This window comes from Culex pipiens, chromosome 2 (genome assembly GCF_016801865.2).
Source record: "Culex pipiens pallens isolate TS chromosome 2, TS_CPP_V2, whole genome shotgun sequence".
Taxonomy (NCBI): domain Eukaryota; kingdom Metazoa; phylum Arthropoda; class Insecta; order Diptera; family Culicidae; genus Culex; species Culex pipiens.
In genome coordinates this window covers 58,880,141-58,903,556 of record NC_068938.1, presented here as the reverse complement: position 1 = coordinate 58,903,556, position 23,416 = coordinate 58,880,141, and the positions used below count along the sequence as shown (strand labels likewise).

The window sequence follows — 23,416 nt, the reverse complement described above, 5'->3', positions numbered from 1 at the left end:
TCTGTTTTTTCAACACTAGATTAAAAATGTTATCAAAGCCTGGAGCTTTCATATTTTTCATTTGTTTAACTGCAACTTTGACTTCCTCACCAGAAACATGGGAATCTGCAGGAAATTCAAAGGTAGAGTCATTGATTGTTGAAATACTATTGGCAACTGATGTTTCTTTACGGCTGGTCATAGAAGCGCCAAGATTATGTGAACTAACAAAATGAAGCCCAAGTGCATTTGCCTTTTCCTCGGATGTAATCAAAGGAGAATCCTCAACAATAAGAGGAGGAATAGGCTTTGGTTTGTTTTTAAGAACTTTTGAAAGTTTCCAAAATGGTTTTGAATAATTCCCAAGCTGGCTTACATGTTTTGAAAATTCTTGATTTCTGATATTGTCAAGTCGGTCTTGTATGATTTTGTTCAAATTGTTCACTGAAATCTTTTTGTCATAGTCCCCAGTCCGTTGATATTGTCTCCTATAAACATTCCTAAGTCTAATCAAGTGTTTAGTATCTACGTCAATATCAGTTACCTTAAAATTAACAGGAACCTCCCGAACGTTGGCAGCCTCTGCTTGGTTGATAGCCTGCTGGATCACCTCCAGCGAACGATCAATATCAGCAGAAGTTTCCGGGTGTTGATCATAGTCGATGTTGCTGTCTACCACTTGCTGAAACTGCTGCCAGTCAACGTTGTGGTAATCTTTCCGGGTTGGTTGCCGCTGCGGAGTAACGGAAGCTCCAACCTCCACAACCACCGGATAGTGATCAGAACTCAACTCTTCAAACACCTCAGGATGAGCCACGTTCTCAGCCATATTGGTAATGAAGAAGTCGATGATTGAGTGATTCCCAGACCGAGCCACCCTCGTTGGACGATCCGGACTCACAACGTTGTAGTATCCGTTTTGCAGATCGTTGTGCAGAATCACTCCGTTCCGATTCCTCCTGCTGTTGCCCCAAACTTCATGCTTCGCGTTGAGGTCACCAGCGATGATGTACTTTGCGCTCCGCCGTGTCAGCTTCTGGATATCGCTCTTCAGTTTTGCTGCTGAACCATCTCTGGCATTCACCTGACGTGGGCAGTATGCAGCAATGAAGAGTACTGGGCCAACCGAAGTGGGAATTTCCACACCAACGGCCTCGATGATGTCCAGCTTGAAGTGTGGCAGCCGGCGTGGCTTGAGATCACGATGAACAGCGACAAGCACACCTCCTCCTCCAGTGGTGGTCCTATCGAGCTGCGTCGCGATCTTGTAGTTTTGCAGATAAACTTTTTCACCGGGCTTCAGATGAGTTTCCGTGATGGCAGCTACGTCGATCTCCTTCTCGCGAAGAAAATCCACCAGCTCTAAATTCTTCCTCCTAATGGAGCAAGCGTTCCAATTCAGCAGCTTGAGAGACCTACGATCCATACTGGATGACGAACGAGGTCAGCACTTCAATCTGCTGGGTCTTGGTTTTGCATCCACGCAGTGCAGCGGACATCTGTTGAAAAATATTGAGAAGTTCGGTTGAGGTGTAAAGATCATTACCATTTTCCTCAACTGCTGGTTCTTGGGTTGGTCTTGGCTCCTGGCTGAAGCCCGGTGGTGACGGTCTCGACTCCTGGCTGGAACCCGGCCGCGGTTGATTCATCTCAGCTCTCTTCCTGGGATCCAACGGCAACGGTGCCAAGTTCGGGACCTGGCGTCGCGGTTGAAGAGGTGGAAAGTTTTGCTCCACCAGGGCTGGAGGAGTTCTACGACGCTGAGGCTGATTCTTCGTCGATGCTTGCTGCCGAATTTTCACGAACTCAGCTCTCTTGGGGCACTTTCGGTCGGTTGACGAGTGCTCACCGTTGCAGTTGAGGCACTTCACCAGCGAATCTTGGATGCACTGGGATGTGATGTGCGCATCGGTACCACATTTGGCGCAACGACGCTTCAGGTGGCAGTTCTTGCCTCCGTGCCCGAAACCCAGGCAGTTGAAGCATTGTGTGACGTCACGGTGCACTGGTCGGTATCGCTCCCACGACACGATAATGTTGAAAACCGCTCGGATTGCCTTCAGCTCAGGAAGCGTCGTCGATCCCTTAGCCAAATGCAGCAGGTAGAGCTGGTCACGGTACTTGATGTCTTTGTTGCGTCGGCTCATTTTGTGCACGGCCAACACATCCAGTTTCAAAACTTTCAGCTCGGCAGCTAATTCCTCCACTGGCATGTCGTACAGACCTCTGACGACGATTTTGTACGGCTTATCCATGGCGACATCATGGGTAAAGTACTCCGCCTCGTTTTCGGTCAAGTATTCCTTGACCAGTTGATAGTGCTGCCTGGATTGCACCAGCACTTTAAATCCGTCCTGACACAGACGAATGTTGCCTTGGACTTTCCCAGACTTGATGAGTTCAACCAGCCCCGCTCGAAAGTCGATCGTTGCTGCTGATTGCCGCACATAAAAAGGAGGCAGTTTCTCCTTTCGCTGTTTCACTTCATTCTCCTTTGCTTCCGCTACCTGGTCCTCGTCAGGCAGTCCAGCGAACTTGTTGTTCTTCAATAGCTGCTCCTCGTGCGACGAAGAGTTCTCCTCCTCCTCATCCATCGGTACAGTACCGTCGCTCTTTTTCGTCTTTTTGCTGTTCGATGTCACTTCCAAAAGCACCTTCCTTTTGGAAATTCCCGGTTTTTGGCCATCAGTTGAGGCCTCAACCTTCCTTTTGGAAATTCCCACTTTTTTGCCTGCTTGAGCCGCAGGTAGGGCAATATTGCCGGCGTTTTGCGCCGGGACGCGACGAGTCATGTTGATTCAGACAACCTTCACCAACGAATGCTCGGATAACAATGATGCTGCGAGCTTTATGACCACCAACTCTCCCAAGACCTGTCTGCCGCAGATTTCAGTGTGCGTGACTGTGTTTAAACCCATTATCAGCTGCAGGCTGGACGGTTGGGCATCGGCCCAAGGGTTGGAATATTTCTGACGCATACAAATACCAAATAATAACGAGATGATTATTCCAGCCGGTATGTCTGTCTCTGTCTCTTTTTGTCGTGGTCGTGGTGAATGTCTCGGATGTTTTGTGAATTGTGGCGGCTGCTGCCGCTGCAGTGTTATCAAAAACAGCAAAAACAAGATTCCATCGAAACAGGTCGTTGAAGGAGAGCACATCTTATGATAAAAAACTTTTGTCGATTTTATTTGAAGAAATTCAAATCTAACAATTGGGCTTTTAAAGTATACAGGATAATTTCGTTTTTCAGAGGCTGTAACTGAGCAACCGTCAGTGAAACCTGTAACGTTTTTTGAACAAATTGAATCGTTAGATTTTTTTTCTATTTTTGACAATAAAACGGCTTTTATCAAGATTTTTTTTTGTCTGAAACAGTTTTTCAAAGCATAAGATTATTATTTTTTTATCTGTATCAGTATATTCTCAGAAATTTGCTTTCCAATCATCAGGCCGATACAGATATTTTTCGTTGTCATCCCTCCACAAAGCAATTTCAAATCTGCTCGATCAAAGGGCAGTTTTTTTACAATAACTTCGAAATTTTAAGTGGAATTGATATGCAATCATCCTAAAATTATTTAAAACCCATTTTAAGCATTTTTGGTGAAATTTTGATGCACAGTATTACAAAAAAAAATACATAAGAAGTGTTGTTTCACTAAAAAAAAATTGTTTTTTTGAAAACTTGAGATTGTAAGACAACTGTACAGGTCATGTTGAACGTATGGTTTTAAATATTTTTTTAATAAATATTTTTAGTCTTTTTTTGACTTTAGTTAGTGTCAAGGAACATAACATTCTTGACCTTCATATTTCAATGGCTTACTACTCATTTAAAAAAATCTTGGTAATATTACATTTAAGCATCACTACATCTTTTATGTGAGATTTTTTTTTTGAAATTTTCCCTCTTAAACTGTTTAAATTTGCCAGTATTCTGTTGTAATGCTACTTTTTTTAGTCTTAATTAAGGATAGGTTAAATTTTTCCAATAAATACACCTTCTAAATTTTACCTTATATTTGGAATAAAATTGTTTGAATGAATCTTTTTTTTTTCATCAAGGCATACAGTTTTTTTTTCAAAGTTTTTTATCACTAGACGGAAAAAAAACATAATAAAATTAAATAAATGTTTTGAAAAAAGTGATAAAAAAAGAAAGGTTTACAAAATACATTAAAAAAACCTTAAGGAGTAATCATAATTTCTCTGAAATTTAAAAAATAAAAATTACCAAAAACACTTAATAATTATCCAAATATATTTCAAATTTTTTTTATAAGAATTCTGTATTATTCTAAATTAATTATGTTCAGAATCAGTTTTTATGTTAAAAATTTACACCAGAAAACAAAATTGCCTATTTCGTAAACATGTGAAATATATTTTCAAAAACATGGATTGTTTGCTACAAATTTAAAGAATAATCTTTAATTTAAATTTATTAAAACAGACATTTTTTAAAGAATGAGTAAGCAAGGTTGCCAAACAAAAAATCATTTAAAATTAAAAATATAATTTTGCTCGATAAAAGGATTTACAAATGCTAGCAAATTCATCCAAAAATCTAAAATAGAGTTCGTTGCATCGTTGCATTTTTATTTCTTATATTTTCTTTCGGTTCTCAGAATCTGTCTCTGCGGTTAATGCAACGCAGTAGGCCTGGCCGCTTTAATTCTTGTAATACATGTTCGGGGTTGCTCGGATGTATGTTAATATTGACAAGAAAGGACTTGGGGCGTAATCTAACCAAAAGTTCTTCCAGGATGCTTTCTTCGGACTGGCTGCGCTTGTGTTCGAGTAGATTAGATTAGATAAGATTATATTTTCTTTCGGTTTGAAATCTTTTTTTTTAAATATCCAATAACTTTAAAATTAACTTTACTCAGTTAAAAAACCATAATAATATAAATCATCTGGGAATGAGTGAATTCTTTATGTCGAAAAAAAAATGAAATTTTACCTCCAAAAATATTTAAATCTACCACTATTTTAGCCTTTTTATAATTTTTCTGTCAAAATTGAAATGACATCATTAAAGAGGTAATATTACACCTACAAATGTTTCACTTTTCAAATTAACACAATATTAAGGAACTGCAAAATTCTATAAGGTTATATAAAAAATACGAAATTATGAATTGAGTATTTACAAATATTTTTTTAAATTTAATTGAATGAATATCAAAGCGAATATTTTTCAAGAAATCAGGATGCAACAATATACATTTTTTATCTAATAGTTTTTCGTACAAAAAATTATCTAACTCAAGTTTCTATATAACATATGATTGTAAAACAAGAGCAATCAGGAAGAAATTAAACCTGATAAATAATTTTTATTTAATTTATATAAAAATAAATCAAATAATTTTTTTTTTCATTTCTTTGTTATTCTTGTTTTGGAATTAAAGTGTATAAATCTTATTGATTTTTTTAACCTTATTCCTAATTAAAATGTTTTTTTTTTCAACATTTATTGAACATTTTTCCGGCCCGTGCTTCAGATAAATCAGATCAGGTCAAAAGGTTGAGCAATCCTGATTTACAACATCATACATTTTATTCATAGTTTTTGTTCTTCGGTTTTGGTCAAGTTGGAGGGGTTCACAACTACGAAAAACCTTATATCAAATATTAAGCCTTAATTTTAAATTTGATTGAAAAGATGTAGGTGGTTAATGTTATAGACATGCTCAGTATTACAACGAACATTATTGTTAGATATAAAAAAATCTGCAGAAGCTAAATCTGTTTATCTGAATGGTTATGTGTTATGTAAGATAATTATTCAGAAATTCAAACAAGTTAAAAAAATAATTTCCACATTTGTATAATCAACTCCAGAGAACACCCAAAAGACGTGCACGAAAAAAAAACGAACCTCCCATCACCAACCAAAAACAAACCAACAAAAATAGGAACAACCTCAGCAGCAGTACTGACTGCGACGGCCTTTTCGCTTTTGTTTGGCACAAACAAGAAGTGTGTAAGGCAAGAGAGTAAAAAAAAGCACACACAAATTTTCCTCCTGCTTCTCCTCCGCGTCTTGTTCCTCAACCAGCCAGTTGAGCCAGAGTCTGCGAGGCTGCTGCTGCTGAGCCGGCTAAGAAGCGCGAGAGTGTGAGAGAGGAGGAACAACAACACGCGCGCCGCCAACTACGACGACGACGACGGCGAGCTCGAAATATTCATCCATAAACTGTCGATGGACATGCTCGGAGCGCTCGTCGCAGTTGTTCAGCGGCGTTGGTCGAATACGGACGCGGCGAGTGAAAGTGAAATCGCGGCGACGACGACGAGTTTTGCTCAATAAAAATTTCGGACGGCGAGCTGGTTTCGAACTCGAAACTCGTGGCTTGTGACTTGTTTTCGCGGTGTCTCTGCGTGAATTTTTGCTGTTGTTGTTGTTGTTGTTGCTGGTTGTTAAACTGGTTTTTAACTCACATACACCGTATTTTTCGTGAACTGTTTTGTGCTGAAACTGTGAGTCCGTGTGTACTTTCAGCTGTTGATGCCCTGGCCACTGCTCGAAAAGTACCCTTACCCGAATCGCGACCACCGCGTCGTCGTCGACTTCCAGCACGTGAAGAACCGGCCAGTTCTCCCCAATGTTGTCGAAAGGCATTAGAAATCAGTACTTTGCAACGATATGTGGTAAGTAGCCTTAAGTTAAGTAAACCGATAAACAAAACAAACAAACAGAAAATCTCGCTTATTTTCCCTCTCGATACTCGCTAATTATCACCGATGAGAGCACCCCGCAAATCGCACACTTTACGTGAGCGAAGTTCTGACGGTTCGCGAAAACAGAAAAAAAGAGAGAGGCAAAGTCACACGAGAACAACACAGCTTGAAAAAAGAGAGAGGGTGGACGGGTCTAGGCTAAAATCCAAAAAGTGCACCCACCACGGTAGACAAGATATCGCCTCTAAGGCTAGAAGAGAGCGCGTGCAGCACGAGCAAGCGAGCGTGCGTGTGGGTTTTTTTGAGCGAGCGTGAGTGAGCGTGAGCAAACGAGCCCACGCACTGTGACGACGTCTGACCAAAACAGAGACGATTTCGGACGGGCCAGAGTTGCCAAGGGTAGGGTCGAGATTTGCAGGTTTTTGGAACTTTGTGACGATAATTGTTCAAAATTTTTTGATCACAATAAATTTCTTAAAAACTTAAAACAAGAGGACCCAGCATTCGATTCTTTCACCAAATTTGACCAAAAATCTGATTTCGGTCAGCAACAACTCTGAAAAATGTATCGTCAATATACTACAGTCTAGGCTCGATTATCCGAAGTTTACATTCTCCGAAGGTTTGTATTAGACTTCGGATAATCCAATCATGAAAAAAAAATATTTTTTTTTATTTTCTTGCTTTTGTACATAAAATTCGAATTCTGCGACCCCATTTTACTCAAATTTGAAAGGCTAAATCTAAAAATGCATTTTTTCAATATTTCCACTATCTTGGATTTAAAAATTCTAAATCACTTCAGCGTAGTTTAGGGGTTATACTTAAGCTCGACAATGAAAATAAGACAACAAATATTTTGTTTATTGTGATTCGATTATTTGAAGTGATTTTTTTTCCAATACCTTCGGACAATCGAGTCTGGACTGTAGTTCCGTTTACCTGAAACTCTTTTAGCTATCAAATTTTGATAGTTGGGCTAGAAATTTCAAATTATTATTTTTTAGTTGAATGTTTAATTGCATTGTTTTATTTATTTTTGAACATTGTTTTTGATGTAATGAAAATGTTGCAGAAATGTTTAATGTATTTTCAATTTAAAACATCAAGCTATTATATCTTAATGGATCTTGAGAATAACTATATTTGTTTTCTTTTTTAAATAGCATACGCAAAAAATCCATGGGGGTCTAAGCTACAACTAAGGCATTGTACACACATTTGTAATAATATTATGTTTCAAACAAAAAAAGGAGATTAGACCCATTTTCAAATAAATCATGCAAAATAACATAAGTTGAAAACGCAAAGTAACCAAATTCAATTTAGTTTCCAAAGTCTGAAACTGGAAATTTCCGAAAGTTTTCATGGAGTTCTTGCCTTCAAACCGAGGTAAGGTCATCAAATCTCTCGTAAAATGTCCTTTTAAGAAATGTATTTGAAAGACCTTTCTAAAAAGACCAAAAATGTTGATTATCTCAAAATGTTAAACGTTAAATATCATTCCAACACCCAAGGCTCCAAAAAAGTTGGTACGGTTTCTTCAACTCAATAGTTCTCGGGAATAACTCAACCAATCAAGATGATTCTTCTTTCCAGTGATTTGTTAGGATGTCTAGATTATTCTAGAACTTTGCAGAACTTGATTTGAACAAATCTGTAATTTCTGCGACCGAAAACATCGTTCCAACTTTTTTTTCGCGTGTAAAAAAAAATTCGCCGAAAATTCCGCGGAGGCGGTCGTTTAAAAAAAGTTAAAACGATGTTTTCAGTCGCAGAAATGACAGATTTGTTCAAATCAAGTTCTGCAAAATTTTAGGATCATCTAGACATTCTTACAAATCCCTGGAAACAAGAATCGTCCCGACTGATTGAGTAATGCCCGAGAACCAGCGAGTTGAAGTTACCGTTCCACCTTTTTTGTGAAGCTTGGGCGTCCGTGTAAGTTGGACATGCGTTGGGCGTTCCAGTGATATTCGAGAAATGATTAAAAAATATTTTAAAATTCAAACAATACTCCTAGTCTTTGCAAATATTTTTTCCACGTATTATTATGAGTATAGTTTTTTAAAGGTTAAGATTGAGATTGATTTTCATAAATTGGAGATACTTAACTTTCTTATAAGATTAAAACAATTTTCGTATCAAATGGAAAAAATACTGTTTTTTTAAATTAAATATTAGAAAAAATATACATTCAAAAATTATGCTAATTGTGAGTGGTAAAACAGTTATATTAAATTTAGTTTTTCATTGAAACAAATTAAACAAAGAAAACACTGACAACTTTATAAATCAACATTGTTTTTTTTTTTCAAATAAAATATCGAAATCCACAAAAATTGAAGAAAACTATTATTTACGCGAATATCTAGATATTAAATCTTTGGGAAGAATAATGATTGCCATCATATGTATTTAAAAGTTTGTTTATAAAACATATCAAAAATATTTAAAAAAAAATTACCGTTCAGACTGGGCAGTAAAAACTTAGCATTTTTGTAAATGAATCTTGAACTTTAAATATTTTAAAGATCTGAATCGAAATTATGAGTGCTTACTGTCAATTTCCATTTTTTAACTTCAACGATCAATTTTATTATTTTCGATGGTTAATATTTGTTCAATACATTTTTTTTCAAATAAGAAGTTCCCAGTAAGAAGAACATATTGAAGATCTGACAACCTTAATTAATGTTATTAGCACTTAAGTGTTGATTATAAAGTTTTTGAAGGCCATGACTATTATTTTGGATAAAACTTTTATCTAAGTGTAAGGAAAGGACCTACCTAGAGCGTCCTATTTCCCGGGATTACAAAGTTCCCGGGAAACGGTAAATTTTCAACAAATTTCCCGGGAAATCCAGGGAAGTCCCGGGAAATTTGAAATTTAACGAAAATTATTCTGATTCTGTTTCTGATTAATATTTTGCAACAAAATTGTATAGAACAGCAACTCTAATGGTCAAATGAGTGTGAGGATCAATTAATGGCTTGGTTGCTTGTAAAAAATCATGCAACTTTTAGATAATATACACATTTTTTTATTTTTTATGCTGTTTTTCAAATCGTACCAAATCAAAATAAAATAATACAAGTATTTTTTGCTGATAAGTATTTTTTGAATTAAAGTCCTTGGACATGAAAATCTATGCTCCACAAGCATAAAATTGTTTTAAATTTGTATCAGTGACCATTAAGTTAAAATAAAAAACATATCATGCAGAAACAATGCTTTTCATGGCAAATAACTTATTCCAGAACAAGTTTTTTCAAGAAAGAAACGGGAAATATTTTTTCCGGGAAATCCCGGGAATTCTCTGGAATATTTTTCCTAGGACGGGAAATTGGACGCTCGAGAATTACCATTTGCATATGGTTTCAGTAAAGTAAAGATTTGTTCATACAATTTCTACAACATGAATTCAAATTAACGAAGAGACACTTAATAACACATGTATAATAAATTTGAACGACGCTTCTTTAGATTCGTGTAACAATTGATTTTATTATTCAATTGAAATTGTTGTAAAATATTATATAATGTAATTTAGGTAATTTTATATTTGCTAGGAAAAGCTGGGAATGTCAAATTCATGTTGCTCCGAGTTTTGTTAAATTGAACGATATTTATTTTTCAGTTTTATGTTGTTCTAATAATTTGGGAACAAGTGATTGTTTAGCCTTCCTCACCCTACAGAGAAAAGGCTGTTAAATCAATCAAAAAAATTACTTCTTAATTTGACCTCCTATCGGAAATTTTTATTTTACAAAAAAAACTATATGAATGTGAAGAATGCATCAACCACCATAAGTTTGATTAAGTAACATGTTTTTTATTTATTTCAAAATAGAACCTTTTTTAAAACACTAGAACATAATTATGCTTTGATGTTAGTGAAAGTTTTATTCTCTCGTATTTAGGCTCTTTATTACTAATATAATTTGGCAGAGTTTTCTTCTGAGCCCTATGTTGTAGGATGAAAATTTTAGTTTCCATGATCTTTATTTTTAGTGAGACGATAAAAAGTTCAGCTTTGTTGTAATCATTTCACATCTCGTTCATATTTTGGATTCAATGGAGATTTTCAAACAAATTAATTATTTCGTTTGAATCACCCTGTTCCGTCTTATATATTTCGAAGCGATTAAACTTCGATTAATTTTGTAAAACCTGGGAATTAATCCACTCCAGCAAACCACTAAATCACGACTCCTCTCCAACCAACCAACCACCCCAACTTTCTGGCAACCCCTCGCGTGCTCTCTCCGCAACTTCTCCAAACCATGTGTTTTCTTACTCTTTCTCTTGTCGCTCTCTTGATCATAGTGCCGCCACACCACCCACCCCCCGCAGTAACTAGTTTTGCGGTGTTGGTGGTGTGGAGTGTGTGACATGATGACCTAAAACAACTACCATTTAAGGCGCACGGCGGCAGCATGCTTGTGGTTGTTACGCAATCCGTGGACCAAGAGCCACGGCTCCACCGACCGACACGCACATATATAACTCACTGCCTTCTACGATTGGAAGAAGAAGCCGAAGAGGATCACGAAGAAGATGCAATCGAACCAAAGTAGAAGTAGAAGCTAGCAAAAGAGTAGAGTAAACACAGGCGTGGTTTGAGATTGATCGCAACAAAAAACAATAATAATAACAATTTTTTTGAGAGCAGAAATGCGTTTTATGTCAGTTTTGACAGTAGAAATACCGAACTTGTTGAACTGCAGTTAGTTATTTGTTTTAAAAACAACTGTGCAACATAATTGAAAGTTTGTTCAGTTGTTTTAAATAACTTCTGTAAGACCAAATCACAGAAGTTAAACAAAACTAAAAATAACTTTAAACAAAAACACCTTGCAATGTTCCAAAGACTTGGACAAAAACTGGTTCGCGATCTGCGAACGGCGAAGATCGGCAAAGAAGAGGGTAAGAAGAAGCATGCAAAGAGAGACGCGTGAGGAAGGGGGAAGTGGACGGAGCGAGGAAGATGAAATGGAAAGGGGTTGTTAAAGGTGGGAAGTAGGGAAGCAGTGAGTGGAGAGTGAGAGAAACCGCGGGGCGAGATAGAGCAGAGTAGAAGTAGGTGGAAGAAGGGAGAGTGATGAGAAAGAAGGGGAATGGTTGGAGGGAGGGAGGGCGGGGGGTTTCGCACAGGTATAGGGATTGCGTACCCGGCGTGGCCGGCGGCGGTGGAAAGTGAAACTGATCGTGTGCGGTTCGTGGCGGCGGCTGCTGCCGGGCTGGCTGTGGTGGACACCTGGTCGCTGGTAGTGGTGGATGTCGGTGACGGCTGGTAGGATGGAAGAGTGGTCGGGTGGAAGCTGGTCTATGAGCCGGTACATTGCGCATAGTTGTAATGTTCTTAAGATGTACTGACCAGTGCAGATACATTACAGTTAAATTAAAAAATCTACGCTGTTTTTGCATTTTTGTTTTTGGTAAAAATGTGCAGTGTGCACTTTTTTTTTTAATAATTCCGTATTAACTTGTCATTAGGGCAAATCTGTAGATGTAATCAAACAGTCTATCCCACTTGCTCTCACTTGTTCACGTTCGAAAAGTTAACACAGAATTGAACAAATAACATTTACTCAATTTTATTCACTTTTTCCCAATATTAGTCGTGAAAAAAGGTAAAACTAATTTAAAATTCAAAATTACTTTAATTTTCAAACTATTGAACTGTTTAAACAGAAATTACGAATATTTATCAAGCAAATATTTTTTGTACTGTTTTTAAATCATTAAGATAATAATTTCCTTATGATTGTAGAATCAATCTAGCACCATTTGTTTATCCCGACAATAATTTTATACAGTTCAGACATTTTTAGTTGTCTTATCATAATAAAATTGTTTTCATGAAAATACAATAAAGTACCGTAAACCAGGGTTACATTGATAAGATTTAAATTTGTTTGGAATATTTTTAAACTGTTAATTTTTTTCTCAAGACATGTACTGGGTAGGCCACAAACTGTTTTTGAAAAAAAGTTTTTTCTACATAAATATAAATTTTGAGATTATACTGTTAAAAAGTCACAATTTTGCCTGCAGTTCGTTAAAACTAGTTTTTTTTTTAAATTATCGATTCATGTTGCATTTGAAACTAAATTCGAAGCACGATTCAAAAGCTATCACATGTTACATGAAATTTGATCCACTGAAAATAATTTAACTTATATATCAAAGACACAAAATATATATTACTTATAAACTAATGTTACCTTCTATTAGTATAAAATTCTCAAAGGAATCCAAAGAAAATTATGACACTTTCAAAATATCAAAATAATGTTATTCAACAACATTTTCTTAAGGGACTATCCATAAACCACGTAGACACTTTTTTGAAATCTCAAACTGCCCTCCCCCCCCCCCTTCCCTTAGTTCCCTTAGCCCATGGTGTCGACGTGGTTTATGGATGGTCCTAATTATAGTTAACTAACTTTATAAACATTTCAAATTTTTATGAAACTTCTTCTTGAAGTATTTGACTGACAAACCAGCATAATGCCATTGGTTTAGTCAAAATTTTCATGAATTTCTCTTGAAGAATTCTTTTATTTTTTAACAAAAATGTAGTTCTAATAAAAACTGTGTTTACATTGGGTAATTTATTCGAGCTCATAATATTTTTAGCCCTTGTAAAGTTGTTTATAAATTTTCAAAATAATGTTTTTATGTTATCCTAAAAAACCTAATTCTACTTCAAAATTGTGCATTCTGAATACGTCATTTACACATATTATGTAAGAATTTTTTTTTTAAATTCAAAGACACAATATTTTCGTTTCATTATTTAGGATGAAGTTAACATTTTTATTATTTTTTTTATTAATAGTAAATCTTTGAAAATAAATTAAAATATATTTTTTTGAAAATATAGATTTGAGTTTATTTTTCTTCCTTTTAAAATTACTGATACATTTGTATCAAAGATGTTTTGAAATTATGATACTTTTTTCAGTAGAATACAAATCCATACGTGTCAAATATTTTGATTTCATTGTCAAAATGTCAAACATAAGTAAAATGTTGTTATTTTTCTGGTAAAAAGTATTTGCAAAGTTTCAATTTTAAATTTTAATGAAATTTTTCTAATTTTTATACAAAACTAATGATTTTTCAGCTTGATTACGGCTTATACTGGGAAAGGTTATAGAAAAAGTCACTTTTAGGTGGATGCAAGATTAATAACAATATGGATTTTTTTAGGGTTTAAAATTCAATCTTTATCTGAAAGTTATTTTTTTACTATTTTTGATGTTTTTGGATCATTACATTTTAAAAAAATAGCCGCCTTGCCAAAAGAATTTAAACTATCATTATTTATCACTAAAAAATCTCAAACTCAAAAAAAATATTTCGCGAAAACTTCGGTTACATGTGAAAATAAACGTTTTTTTTCAGACTTTTTTTATGGAAATAAATTTACAATTTAACAATTTATAAAGTCGGTAAGAACAAATCGTTGTTAACGTACCGAATTTTCAAATATTTTTATTTTCTCTATGGATGCCAACATTTCATGTAGATTTTTGGACATACTATTATTTGTCCAAAACTAGTTTTTGTTTTATTCTGAAAATGCATTGAAAAAAATATGTTTTTGATTAGTTTCCTCTTTTAAATCATTCAGTCATTTTGATTATGTTCAAGACTATGTTTTACGCAATTTGTAGCAATTTGAAAGGTTTTGATATGATTTTTAACAAAAAATAATATAATTCCTACTATTTCATACGTTATGTCCACGCATCCTTTTTCTCATTAAATTCTTAGACATGTGACCTGTTCACAGAATCCTCTCGTAATACTTCAATCCATGTTCTTCCAGGATGCTTTTTTCAGATTGGCTTGTGTTCAATAAGATTATATTTAAGATCAAGGAAGGAAAAAATCCCAAAGGAAAACTTAAAGTGATTTAGAAATTATTAAAAACAAGCAATAGATAAAGATTTTAAGTTGTAGAACCGATCAAAAAATATCAGAAAAAAATAAAGAAGAGTATTCTTAAATAAAAGAATCATTTTTTTGTTTAAAAATAGTTTTTGAAGTTGACTTGTAAATAAAATAATGTAAACATAAATGTTTTTGTTGGAAAAAGAGCTTAGTATAGGGTTAAGTTACATTTGTTATTCGAAAAAAAAAAACTTAGAAAATGCCATTTGATTAATACATCAAAAACCTTAAAGTTCAGCGTTTTTAAAAAAGCCTACTAAAAATAATAATGTTTTATTTGAAATTTTATTTATTTTTTCATGAACGATATGATAGTGTTTGACCATTAAATTCTGAAAAACTATAACTGTTTGATGAAAGTACCAATCATGGAATACGTATTTTATATATAACTGTTTTTTAATGTTTCATGAAGAAGTTTCTGAAAAGTTTTTAAATTTGTAAAAATAGATAACTTTTTAACTTGTTTTTGCTATGTTGGAATCCATTTCACCTGGCTCCAAAAGCGATACTAAAGTTAAAAATAGACATTTAAACTACCCACATTGTGTGGAGTGATATACCCTGTTGCGGTGAATGCGAACGCACTCCATTGGATGTAGTCAAATAAGCCCCTCGTACGCTGGGCTCGACGCAGCCAAGCACTGACAGCGCATGGACGCAGCCACGCGAACGGTTCGGTGACAGCTGGCAAAGCAGGTCCAGCTCTCGTCCTCTTTCCTCGAGTGACACTCGGCCAGATCGGATGTCAGTCCGCACTGGTCATCCTCGGCAGGCGATTTCCCGGACGGAATCTGGTCTCACACATTGGCGACCGTGACGGAGTTGCATTTTTATTTGCAATTTAAAAGAATCTGCGGGAAATCGTCTGCCAAGGAAAGTGGAAAAGTAGGGAAGTGTGTGAGGAAAGTCGTCGGAAGAAAGTTTTGGCAAGTTTGTTTTCATCGTAAGTAGAGTGTGGCAAGTGGACAAGAATCGGTGAAATAAAGATTTGTGGTTGTGTGCGGAAGTTTGCTCAGCGGTTAGAGCAAGTTTTTGGTGAAATTGAATTTGACAGAAAGTCAAATCATTTTCGAAAATCGCGTTGGGCACGGTTGGCCGATGAGCCTGCCGTGGTAAATAGCCTGGAAGGCCGCGATTAGTGGAACATGTTATCGCGTTGGGCACGGTGGGTCTGATTGACCCGCCGTGGTAAATAGCCTGGAAGGCCGCGATTGTTCCAAGAAAAAGAATCGCGTTGGGCACGGAGGTCAGATGGGCCTGTCGTGGTAAGTAGCCTGGAAGGCCGCGATTAGTGGAACATGTTATCGCGTTGGGCATGGTGGGTCTGATTGACCCGCCGTGGTAAATAGCCTGGAAGGCCGCGATTGTTCCAAGAAAAAAGAATCGCGTTGGGCACGGAGGTCAGATAGGCCTGTCGTGGTAAGTAGCCTGGAAGGCCGCGATTAGTGGAACACGTTATCGCGTTGGGCACGGTGGGTCTGATTGACCCGCCGTGGTAAATAGCCTGGAAGGCCGCGATTGTTCCAAGAAAAAAAGAATCGCATTGGGCACGGAGGTCAGATGGGCCTGCCGTGGTAAGTAGCCTGGAAGGCCGCGATTGGTGGAACACGTTATCGCGTTGGGCACGGTGGGTCTGATTGACCCGCCGTGGTAAATAGCCTGGAAGGCCGCGATTGTTCCAAGAAAAAAAGAATCGCATTGGGCACGGAGGTCAGATGGGCCTGCCGTGGTAAGTAGCCTGGAAGGCCGCGATTAGTGGAACAGGTTATCGCGTTGGGCACGGTAGGTCTGATTGACCCGCCGTGGTAAATAGCCTGGAAGGCCGCGATTGTTCCAAGAAAAAATGAATCGCGTTGGGCACGGAGGTCAGATAGGCCTGTCGTGGTAAGTAGCCTGGAAGGCCGCGATTAGTGGAACAGGTTATCGCGTTGGGCACGGTGGGTCTGATTGACCCGCCGTGGTAAATAGCCTGGAAGGCCGCGATTGTTCCAAGAAAAAAAGAATCGCATTGGGCACGGAGGTCAGATGGGCCTGCCGTGGTAAGTAGCCTGGAAGGCCGCGATTAGTGGAACAGGTTATCGCGTTGGGCACGGTAGGTCTGATTGACCCGCCGTGGTAAATAGCCTGGAAGGCCGCGATTGTTCCAAGAAAAAATGAATCGCGTTGGGCACGGAGGTCAGATAGGCCTGTCGTGGTAAGTAGCCTGGAAGGCCGCGATTAGTGGAACACGTTATCGCGTTGGGCACGGTGGGTCTGATTGACCCGCCGTGGTAAATAGCCTGGAAGGCCGCGATTGTTCCAAGAAAAAAAGAATCGCATTGGGCACGGAGGTCAGATGGGCCTGCCGTGGTAAGTAGCCTGGAAGGCCGCGATTGGTGGAACACGTTATCGCGTTGGGCACGGTGGGTCTGATTGACCCGCCGTGGTAAATAGCCTGGAAGGCCGCGATTGTTCCAAGAAAAAAAGAATCGCATTGGGCACGGAGGTCAGATGGGCCTGCCGTGGTAAGTAGCCTGGAAGGCCGCGATTAGTGGAACAGGTTATCGCGTTGGGCACGGTGGGTCTGATGACCCGCCGTGGTAAATAGCCTGGAAGGCCGCGATTGTTCCAAGAAAAAAAGAATCGCATTGGGCACGGAGGTCAGATGGGCCTGCCGTGGTAAGTAGCCTGGAAGGCCGCGATTAGTGGAACAGGTTATCGCGTTGGGCACGGTAGGTCTGATTGACCCGCCGTGGTAAATAGCCTGGAAGGCCGCGATTGTTCCAAGAAAAAAAGAATCGCATTGGGCACGGAGGTCAGATGGGCCTGCCGTGGTAAGTAGCCTGGAAGGCCGCGATTAGTGGAACAGGTTATCGCGTTGGGCACGGTGGGTCTGATGACCCGCCGTGGTAAATAGCCTGGAAGGCCGCGATTGTTCCAAGAAAAAAAGAATCGCATTGGGCACGGAGGTCAGATGGGCCTGCCGTGGTAAGTAGCCTGGAAGGCCGCGATTAGTGGAACAGGTTATCGCGTTGGGCACGGTGGGTCTGATTGACCCGCCGTGGTAAATAGCCTGAAAGGCCGCGATTGTTCCAAGAAAAAGAATCGCGTTGGGCACGGAGGTCAGATGGGCCTGTCGTGGTAAGTAGCCTGGAAGGCCGCGATTAGTGGAACATGTTATCGCGTTGGGCATGGTGGGTCTGATTGACCCGCCGTGGTAAATAGCCTGGAAGGCCGCGATTGTTCCAAGAAAAAAGAATCGCGTTGGGCACGGAGGTCAGATAGGCCTGTCGTGGTAAGTAGCCTGGAAGGCCGCGATTAGTGGAACACGTTATCGCGTTGGGCACGGTGGGTCTGATTGACCCGCCGTGGTAAATAGCCTGGAAGGCCGCGATTGTTCCAAGAAAAAAAGAATCGCATTGGGCACGGAGGTCAGATGGGCCTGCCGTGGTAAGTAGCCTGGAAGGCTGCGATTGGTGGAACACGTTATCGCGTTGGGCACGGTGGGTCTGATTGACCCGCCGTGGTAAATAGCCTGGAAGGCCGCGATTGTTCCAAGAAAAAAAGAATCGCATTGGGCACGGAGGTCAGATGGGCCTGCCGTGGTAAGTAGCCTGGAAGGCCGCGATTAGTGGAACAGGTTATCGCGTTGGGCACGGTAGGTCTGATTGACCCGCCGTGGTAAATAGCCTGGAAGGCCGCGATTGTTCCAAGAAAAAATGAATCGCGTTGGGCACGGAGGTCAGATAGGCCTGTCGTGGTAAGTAGCCTGGAAGGCCGCGATTAGTGGAACACGTTATCGCGTTGGGCACGGTGGGTCTGATTGACCCGCCGTGGTAAATAGCCTGGAAGGCCGCGATTGTTCCAAGAAAAAAAGAATCGCATTGGGCACGGAGGTCAGATGGGCCTGCCGTGGTAAGTAGCCTGGAAGGCCGCGATTGGTGGAACACGTTATCGCGTTGGGCACGGTGGGTCTGATTGACCCGCCGTGGTAAATAGCCTGGAAGGCCGCGATTGTTCCAAGAAAAAAAGAATCGCATTGGGCACGGAGGTCAGATGGGCCTGCCGTGGTAAGTAGCCTGGAAGGCCGCGATTAGTGGAACAGGTTATCGCGTTGGGCACGGTGGGTCTGATGACCCGCCGTGGTAAATAGCCTGGAAGGCCGCGATTGTTCCAAGAAAAATAGAATCGCATTGGGCACGGAGGTCAGATGGGCCTGCCGTGGTAAGTAGCCTGGAAGGCCGCGATTAGTGGAACAGGTTATCGCGTTGGGCACGGTAGGTCTGATTGACCCGCCGTGGTAAATAGCCTGGAAGGCCGCGATTGTTCCAAGAAAAAAAGAATCGCATTGGGCACGGAGGTCAGATGGGCCTGCCGTGGTAAGTAGCCTGGAAGGCCGCGATTAGTGGAACAGGTTATCGCGTTGGGCACGGTGGGTCTGATGACCCGCCGTGGTAAATAGCCTGGAAGGCCGCGATTGTTCCAAGAAAAAAAGAATCGCATTGGGCACGGAGGTCAGATGGGCCTGCCGTGGTAAGTAGCCTGGAAGGCCGCGATTAGTGGAACAGGTTATCGCGTTGGGCACGGTAGGTCTGATTGACCCGCCGTGGTAAATAGCCTGGAAGGCCGCGATTGTTCCAAGAAAAAATGAATCGCGTTGGGCACGGAGGTCAGATGGGCTCGCCGTGGGAAATAGCCTGGAAGGCCGCGATTAGTGGAATATTTTATCGCGTTGGGCACGGTGGGTCAGATGAGCCCACCGTGGTAAATAGCCTGGAAGGCCGCGATTGTTCTAAGATAAGATTGAGTTGCGTGGGCACGGTAGGCCGGTTTGACGTGGTAATAATCTGAAATGCCGCTATTGTTGTTACTATATTAGCTATAAACTATAAAGCTTTGATAGGATGGTAACGTTATGGTATGGTATACGCTAAGCAGTGAACTGCGAAGTAGCGAAGAATTGCGTTTCGAGGAAATGTGTTAGAATTATGAGAACAAGCATAGTTGTATAAAGAAGGAACTAAAAACAGCGAGAGGGAAATAGAGAGGAAGATAGAGAGAAATGTAGAGAGAGAGAAAGGTAGAAATAGAGATAGACAAAGGTAGAGAGAGAGAGAGAGAGAGAGAGAGAGAGAGAGAGAGTAGAAAGAGAGAGAAAGAAAGGTAGAAAGAGAGAGAGAAAGGTAGAGAGAGAGAGAGAGAGAGAGAGAGAGAGAGAGAGAGAGAGAGAGAGAGAGAGCAAGGTAGATAGAGAGAGAGAGAGAGAGAAAGGTAGAAAGAGAGAGAGAAAGGTAGAGAGAGAAAAGCTAGATAGAGAAATGTAGATAGAGAAAGAGTGAGAGAGAGACAAAGGTAGAAAGGCAGCAATATCTGGGTGTCTGATTATGTATGTTTACATTTCCGTAGCAGTATTTTTTTTAATCTTTTCAGAGATTGATGATGTTTATCTGATGCTAATTTAGTCCTGTATAACTGAGAGTTTGAGAGAAATATTGGATAGGTATGAATATCGCGACATCTTTCATGAACTACCACTACTTTATTGGGCAAGCTCTAAAATTGGCCGAAAAGCTTTAATGCCGAAATGGGAAAACAGTTGACCGAGTCATGGACTAGCAGCTAAAGAGCGAGCCGATTGTGGACCAAAAGAAGTATGTGGCTTAAAACTTGTAAGATTTTGTTTTTTTATGGAGAAGAGGAGAGATGTGTGGAGTGATATACCCTGTTGCGGTGAATGCGAACGCACTCCATTGGATGTAGTCAAATAAGCCCCTCGTACGCTGGGCTCGACGCAGCCAAGCACTGACAGCGCATGGACGCAGCCACGCGAACGGTTCGGTGACAGCTGGCAAAGCAGGTCCAGCTCTCGTCCTCTTTCCTCGAGTGACACTCGGCCAGATCGGATGTCAGTCCGCACTGGTCATCCTCGGCAGGCGATTTCCCGGACGGAATCTGGTCTCACACACACATAACTATCGCGACAATTTTCGAAAGTGAAATCACCCAAATTTGAATAGTCTTCCCCCAGCAGGCAGTGTTTAGTATTCCAAACCACTTGCGATTACCCACAAGTCACGCATCACCGTCGAAACTACAAAAAAAAAAAAACCCAGCAGCAGCAGCGAGTTGCATTAATTACCTTGTCACACTGAGGTGTGTGTGTGTGTGTGTGTGTGTGTGTGTGTGTGTGCTCAATTCGGTACTGAAATCCCTGACAACTGGCATCACACGCTCGCGTACACTCTGAATGAGAGGGACTTAGTTGTTTTTAATAAATGAAGCTTAATGAGGGGTTGAGCTTCATGAAAAGAATTTCACTGAGTACTCACTGAGAGTGAAAATTGAAATTGAGTGAATCTTTTTTCTCTCTTTGGCGAGGTTTCGTCGAAACTCGTGAAAGAGTTTTGAGATTTTCCTTAGGTATTGCAACTTGTTCGGAGATTGTTTGCGTGTCTTCTTCAGCTCAATGCGTTCGTTGTCGGGAAGTCTAACAAAGAGTGATATATCTGCCAAGAGGCATTAATTGTCCAAGTTCTTTCGTTCGGGTGTAACGCTACCTGCCAGGGCAAGCTTGAAAAAGCTTCAAGCTCTCTTGTCCTACTCACACTCACATACACACTCCCAGCCCATAACTCCTTGCCAAAGGCTGCCGTGTGCTTCGTGCAAAAAAAAGCTCAAATAATTGTACACCTTGGCCTCTTAATCGCGACCAATACGAGACACGATCGCCGAGCAACACACTTGTTCGCAAATGAGCAAAAAAAAACGACCCCATCAAAACACATAAATAAGTGTGTCCATGTGGGTCCCCCCACCCCTCCTCGAACCCCCCTTTAAGCAGTTACCTTGCTGTCCAAAGGAAGAGGAAGGTGAGGGGGGGTTCTTATGAAAAGTAAAACTCTGCGACGATCGGATATCGTTTACCTTTATTGGTAAAGCCGAGCTTTTTGGTCGTCGTCGAGAGGGGGCTTCCTCTGGCCTGAAGAGATTGGGGTCCTCGACGATAGGAAGGAGGGGTGGGGGGGACCTCAATCCGGTGGCAGGCAGACGTTGTCTGGTGGTGAAACTTGTGGGCAACAAAAAAAAAGGTTGTATATTTAAATGTCAAAATGCGTCCCGTGTGCCCGTAGGGTAGCCAGACCGGTGGTGAACATTTTGGAGGATTGTTGGTCAGTTTGGCGTGGAGATTTTGAACAAAATTAAAAAAAAAAGAAAAAAAGGATGATTTTTGTATTACACCCACGCAAAAAACCTCTGACAACAAATACGACTACCAAATCTAACCACTGAATGACAGATTTTGAGTGACCCAATCGCTCAGCATTGTTGTTTGCATTTTGCATCTCTGCGATCATCCAGCGAACGTGGTGCTGTGGTAAAGAAAAAGTTTATCAATCAAAGAGCTCAGTTTTGAATCTCGTGGACTGAACTCAATACGTCTAACTTAATATGCTTCAAAGGTGCTGCTACCTCTTAAGCAGGTCAATGGAAAGTGTTTTTATTTTTCAAGTCCAACCAAGTTTCTCTCCGTGTTGTGTGTGCAGGTTATAAAAGCGCGTTTTAGGGAAGTCACGTCTGAAACTATGAATAATTAGCCGGCCGCGAGGGAGCTGTTTTTTTTTTGTTGCGAAAAAGTCCCAACCAATTGGTGGCTTGGCAGGAAGCGGGATCTGGTTTTGAAGCTCCAAAACGAGTGTCTGAATCGCTCGGGGGTCTAGTCTGGACCAAAGAGTTTGGCTATTTTTGACACTGTTGTAAAATATGCAGATTTTTTAATATTGCTTTGCGTTAACTGGAACGGACGTCTTAAAATATAACACTTTTCATTTTTTGGAAGATGAATAAGTTATCACTTTTTATGATTCAGACTCATGTATATCATATTTTTCAAATTTATTTTAAGATTTGAGCGGTAAACGTATGTCTTTGGAAATGACTTTTTCAAAAACTATAATTCACTGGAAATAAAAGTTTAAGGAGAGCACATCTTTCCAGTCAAAATATTGAAGAAATTAATGCGATCAGGCCTGCAAAAAGTTTCCATCCAGCGTACGCATGAAGCAAACCAAAATGTCAGTTCACTGCTAGCATGTGACTGCAAGCCTACTGTGTCTATTCAACCACTGCCGCCTGACTTGTGCTAGTCGGCTGCTGGAGAATGAGAGACGTGAAAAAATGAGCTACACTCACTCAATTCGTGTCATATGACTGACTCGTAAAATCCTCTTTAAACGCTATTTTGACTTTTTTTCAAACAATTGAATGGTTGTAGACTGTACAAAACACTTAAAACAACCATAACTTATAATCAAAATTACATTTCCACGCATAAATACGAACTTTTTGTGTAAAAACTTGTTTCTTTATGTGTGTGCGTGCAACGTCGAATGAGCGTTAGTCGACTACTGCCTAGCATTGCAGCTGCTCAATGAGCTAGGGCACTCACAACTGCGCCGGGTTTGTTTATGTCACAGTTTTGCGGTTCAGTGAATGGATCTCAAATAATCGTGTCACTAAAAGTTCAATTAAATAATATTTTTAGGGGTGAAAAATACATCTTATGAAACAGAGTTCAGATTAAAAAAATCTAAAATTATTTTTAAAAATAATATTTTTTTTTATCTGAACTGGTATCCAAAAGAAATTCTTTATTTAACCTGAATGTAACATTTAAAAAGGTCGAAAAAATAGATAATTTTACTTGTTGGATACTGAAGTCCAAAAAGAAATTTTTGAAAATATTTTTATTGAAAATATAAAAAAAAAAACCCTAAGGTTTCAATTTCAACAATGAAA

At 39.6% G+C, this 23,416-nt stretch overlaps 1 protein-coding gene across 1 annotated transcript in view; it reads left to right on the top strand.

Moving 5' to 3' along the window:
• LOC120418639 (facilitated trehalose transporter Tret1-like) overlaps positions 1 to 23,416 on the top strand; it is an 88,741-nt gene that overhangs the window by 13,651 nt on the left and 51,674 nt on the right. The window contains exon 2 of the mRNA XM_039581084.2: positions 6,491 to 6,639. Coding sequence (XP_039437018.1) covers positions 6,594 to 6,639 — 46 coding nt within the window. The 5' untranslated portion in view covers positions 6,491 to 6,593. The remainder of the gene's footprint in view (positions 1 to 6,490; positions 6,640 to 23,416) is intronic.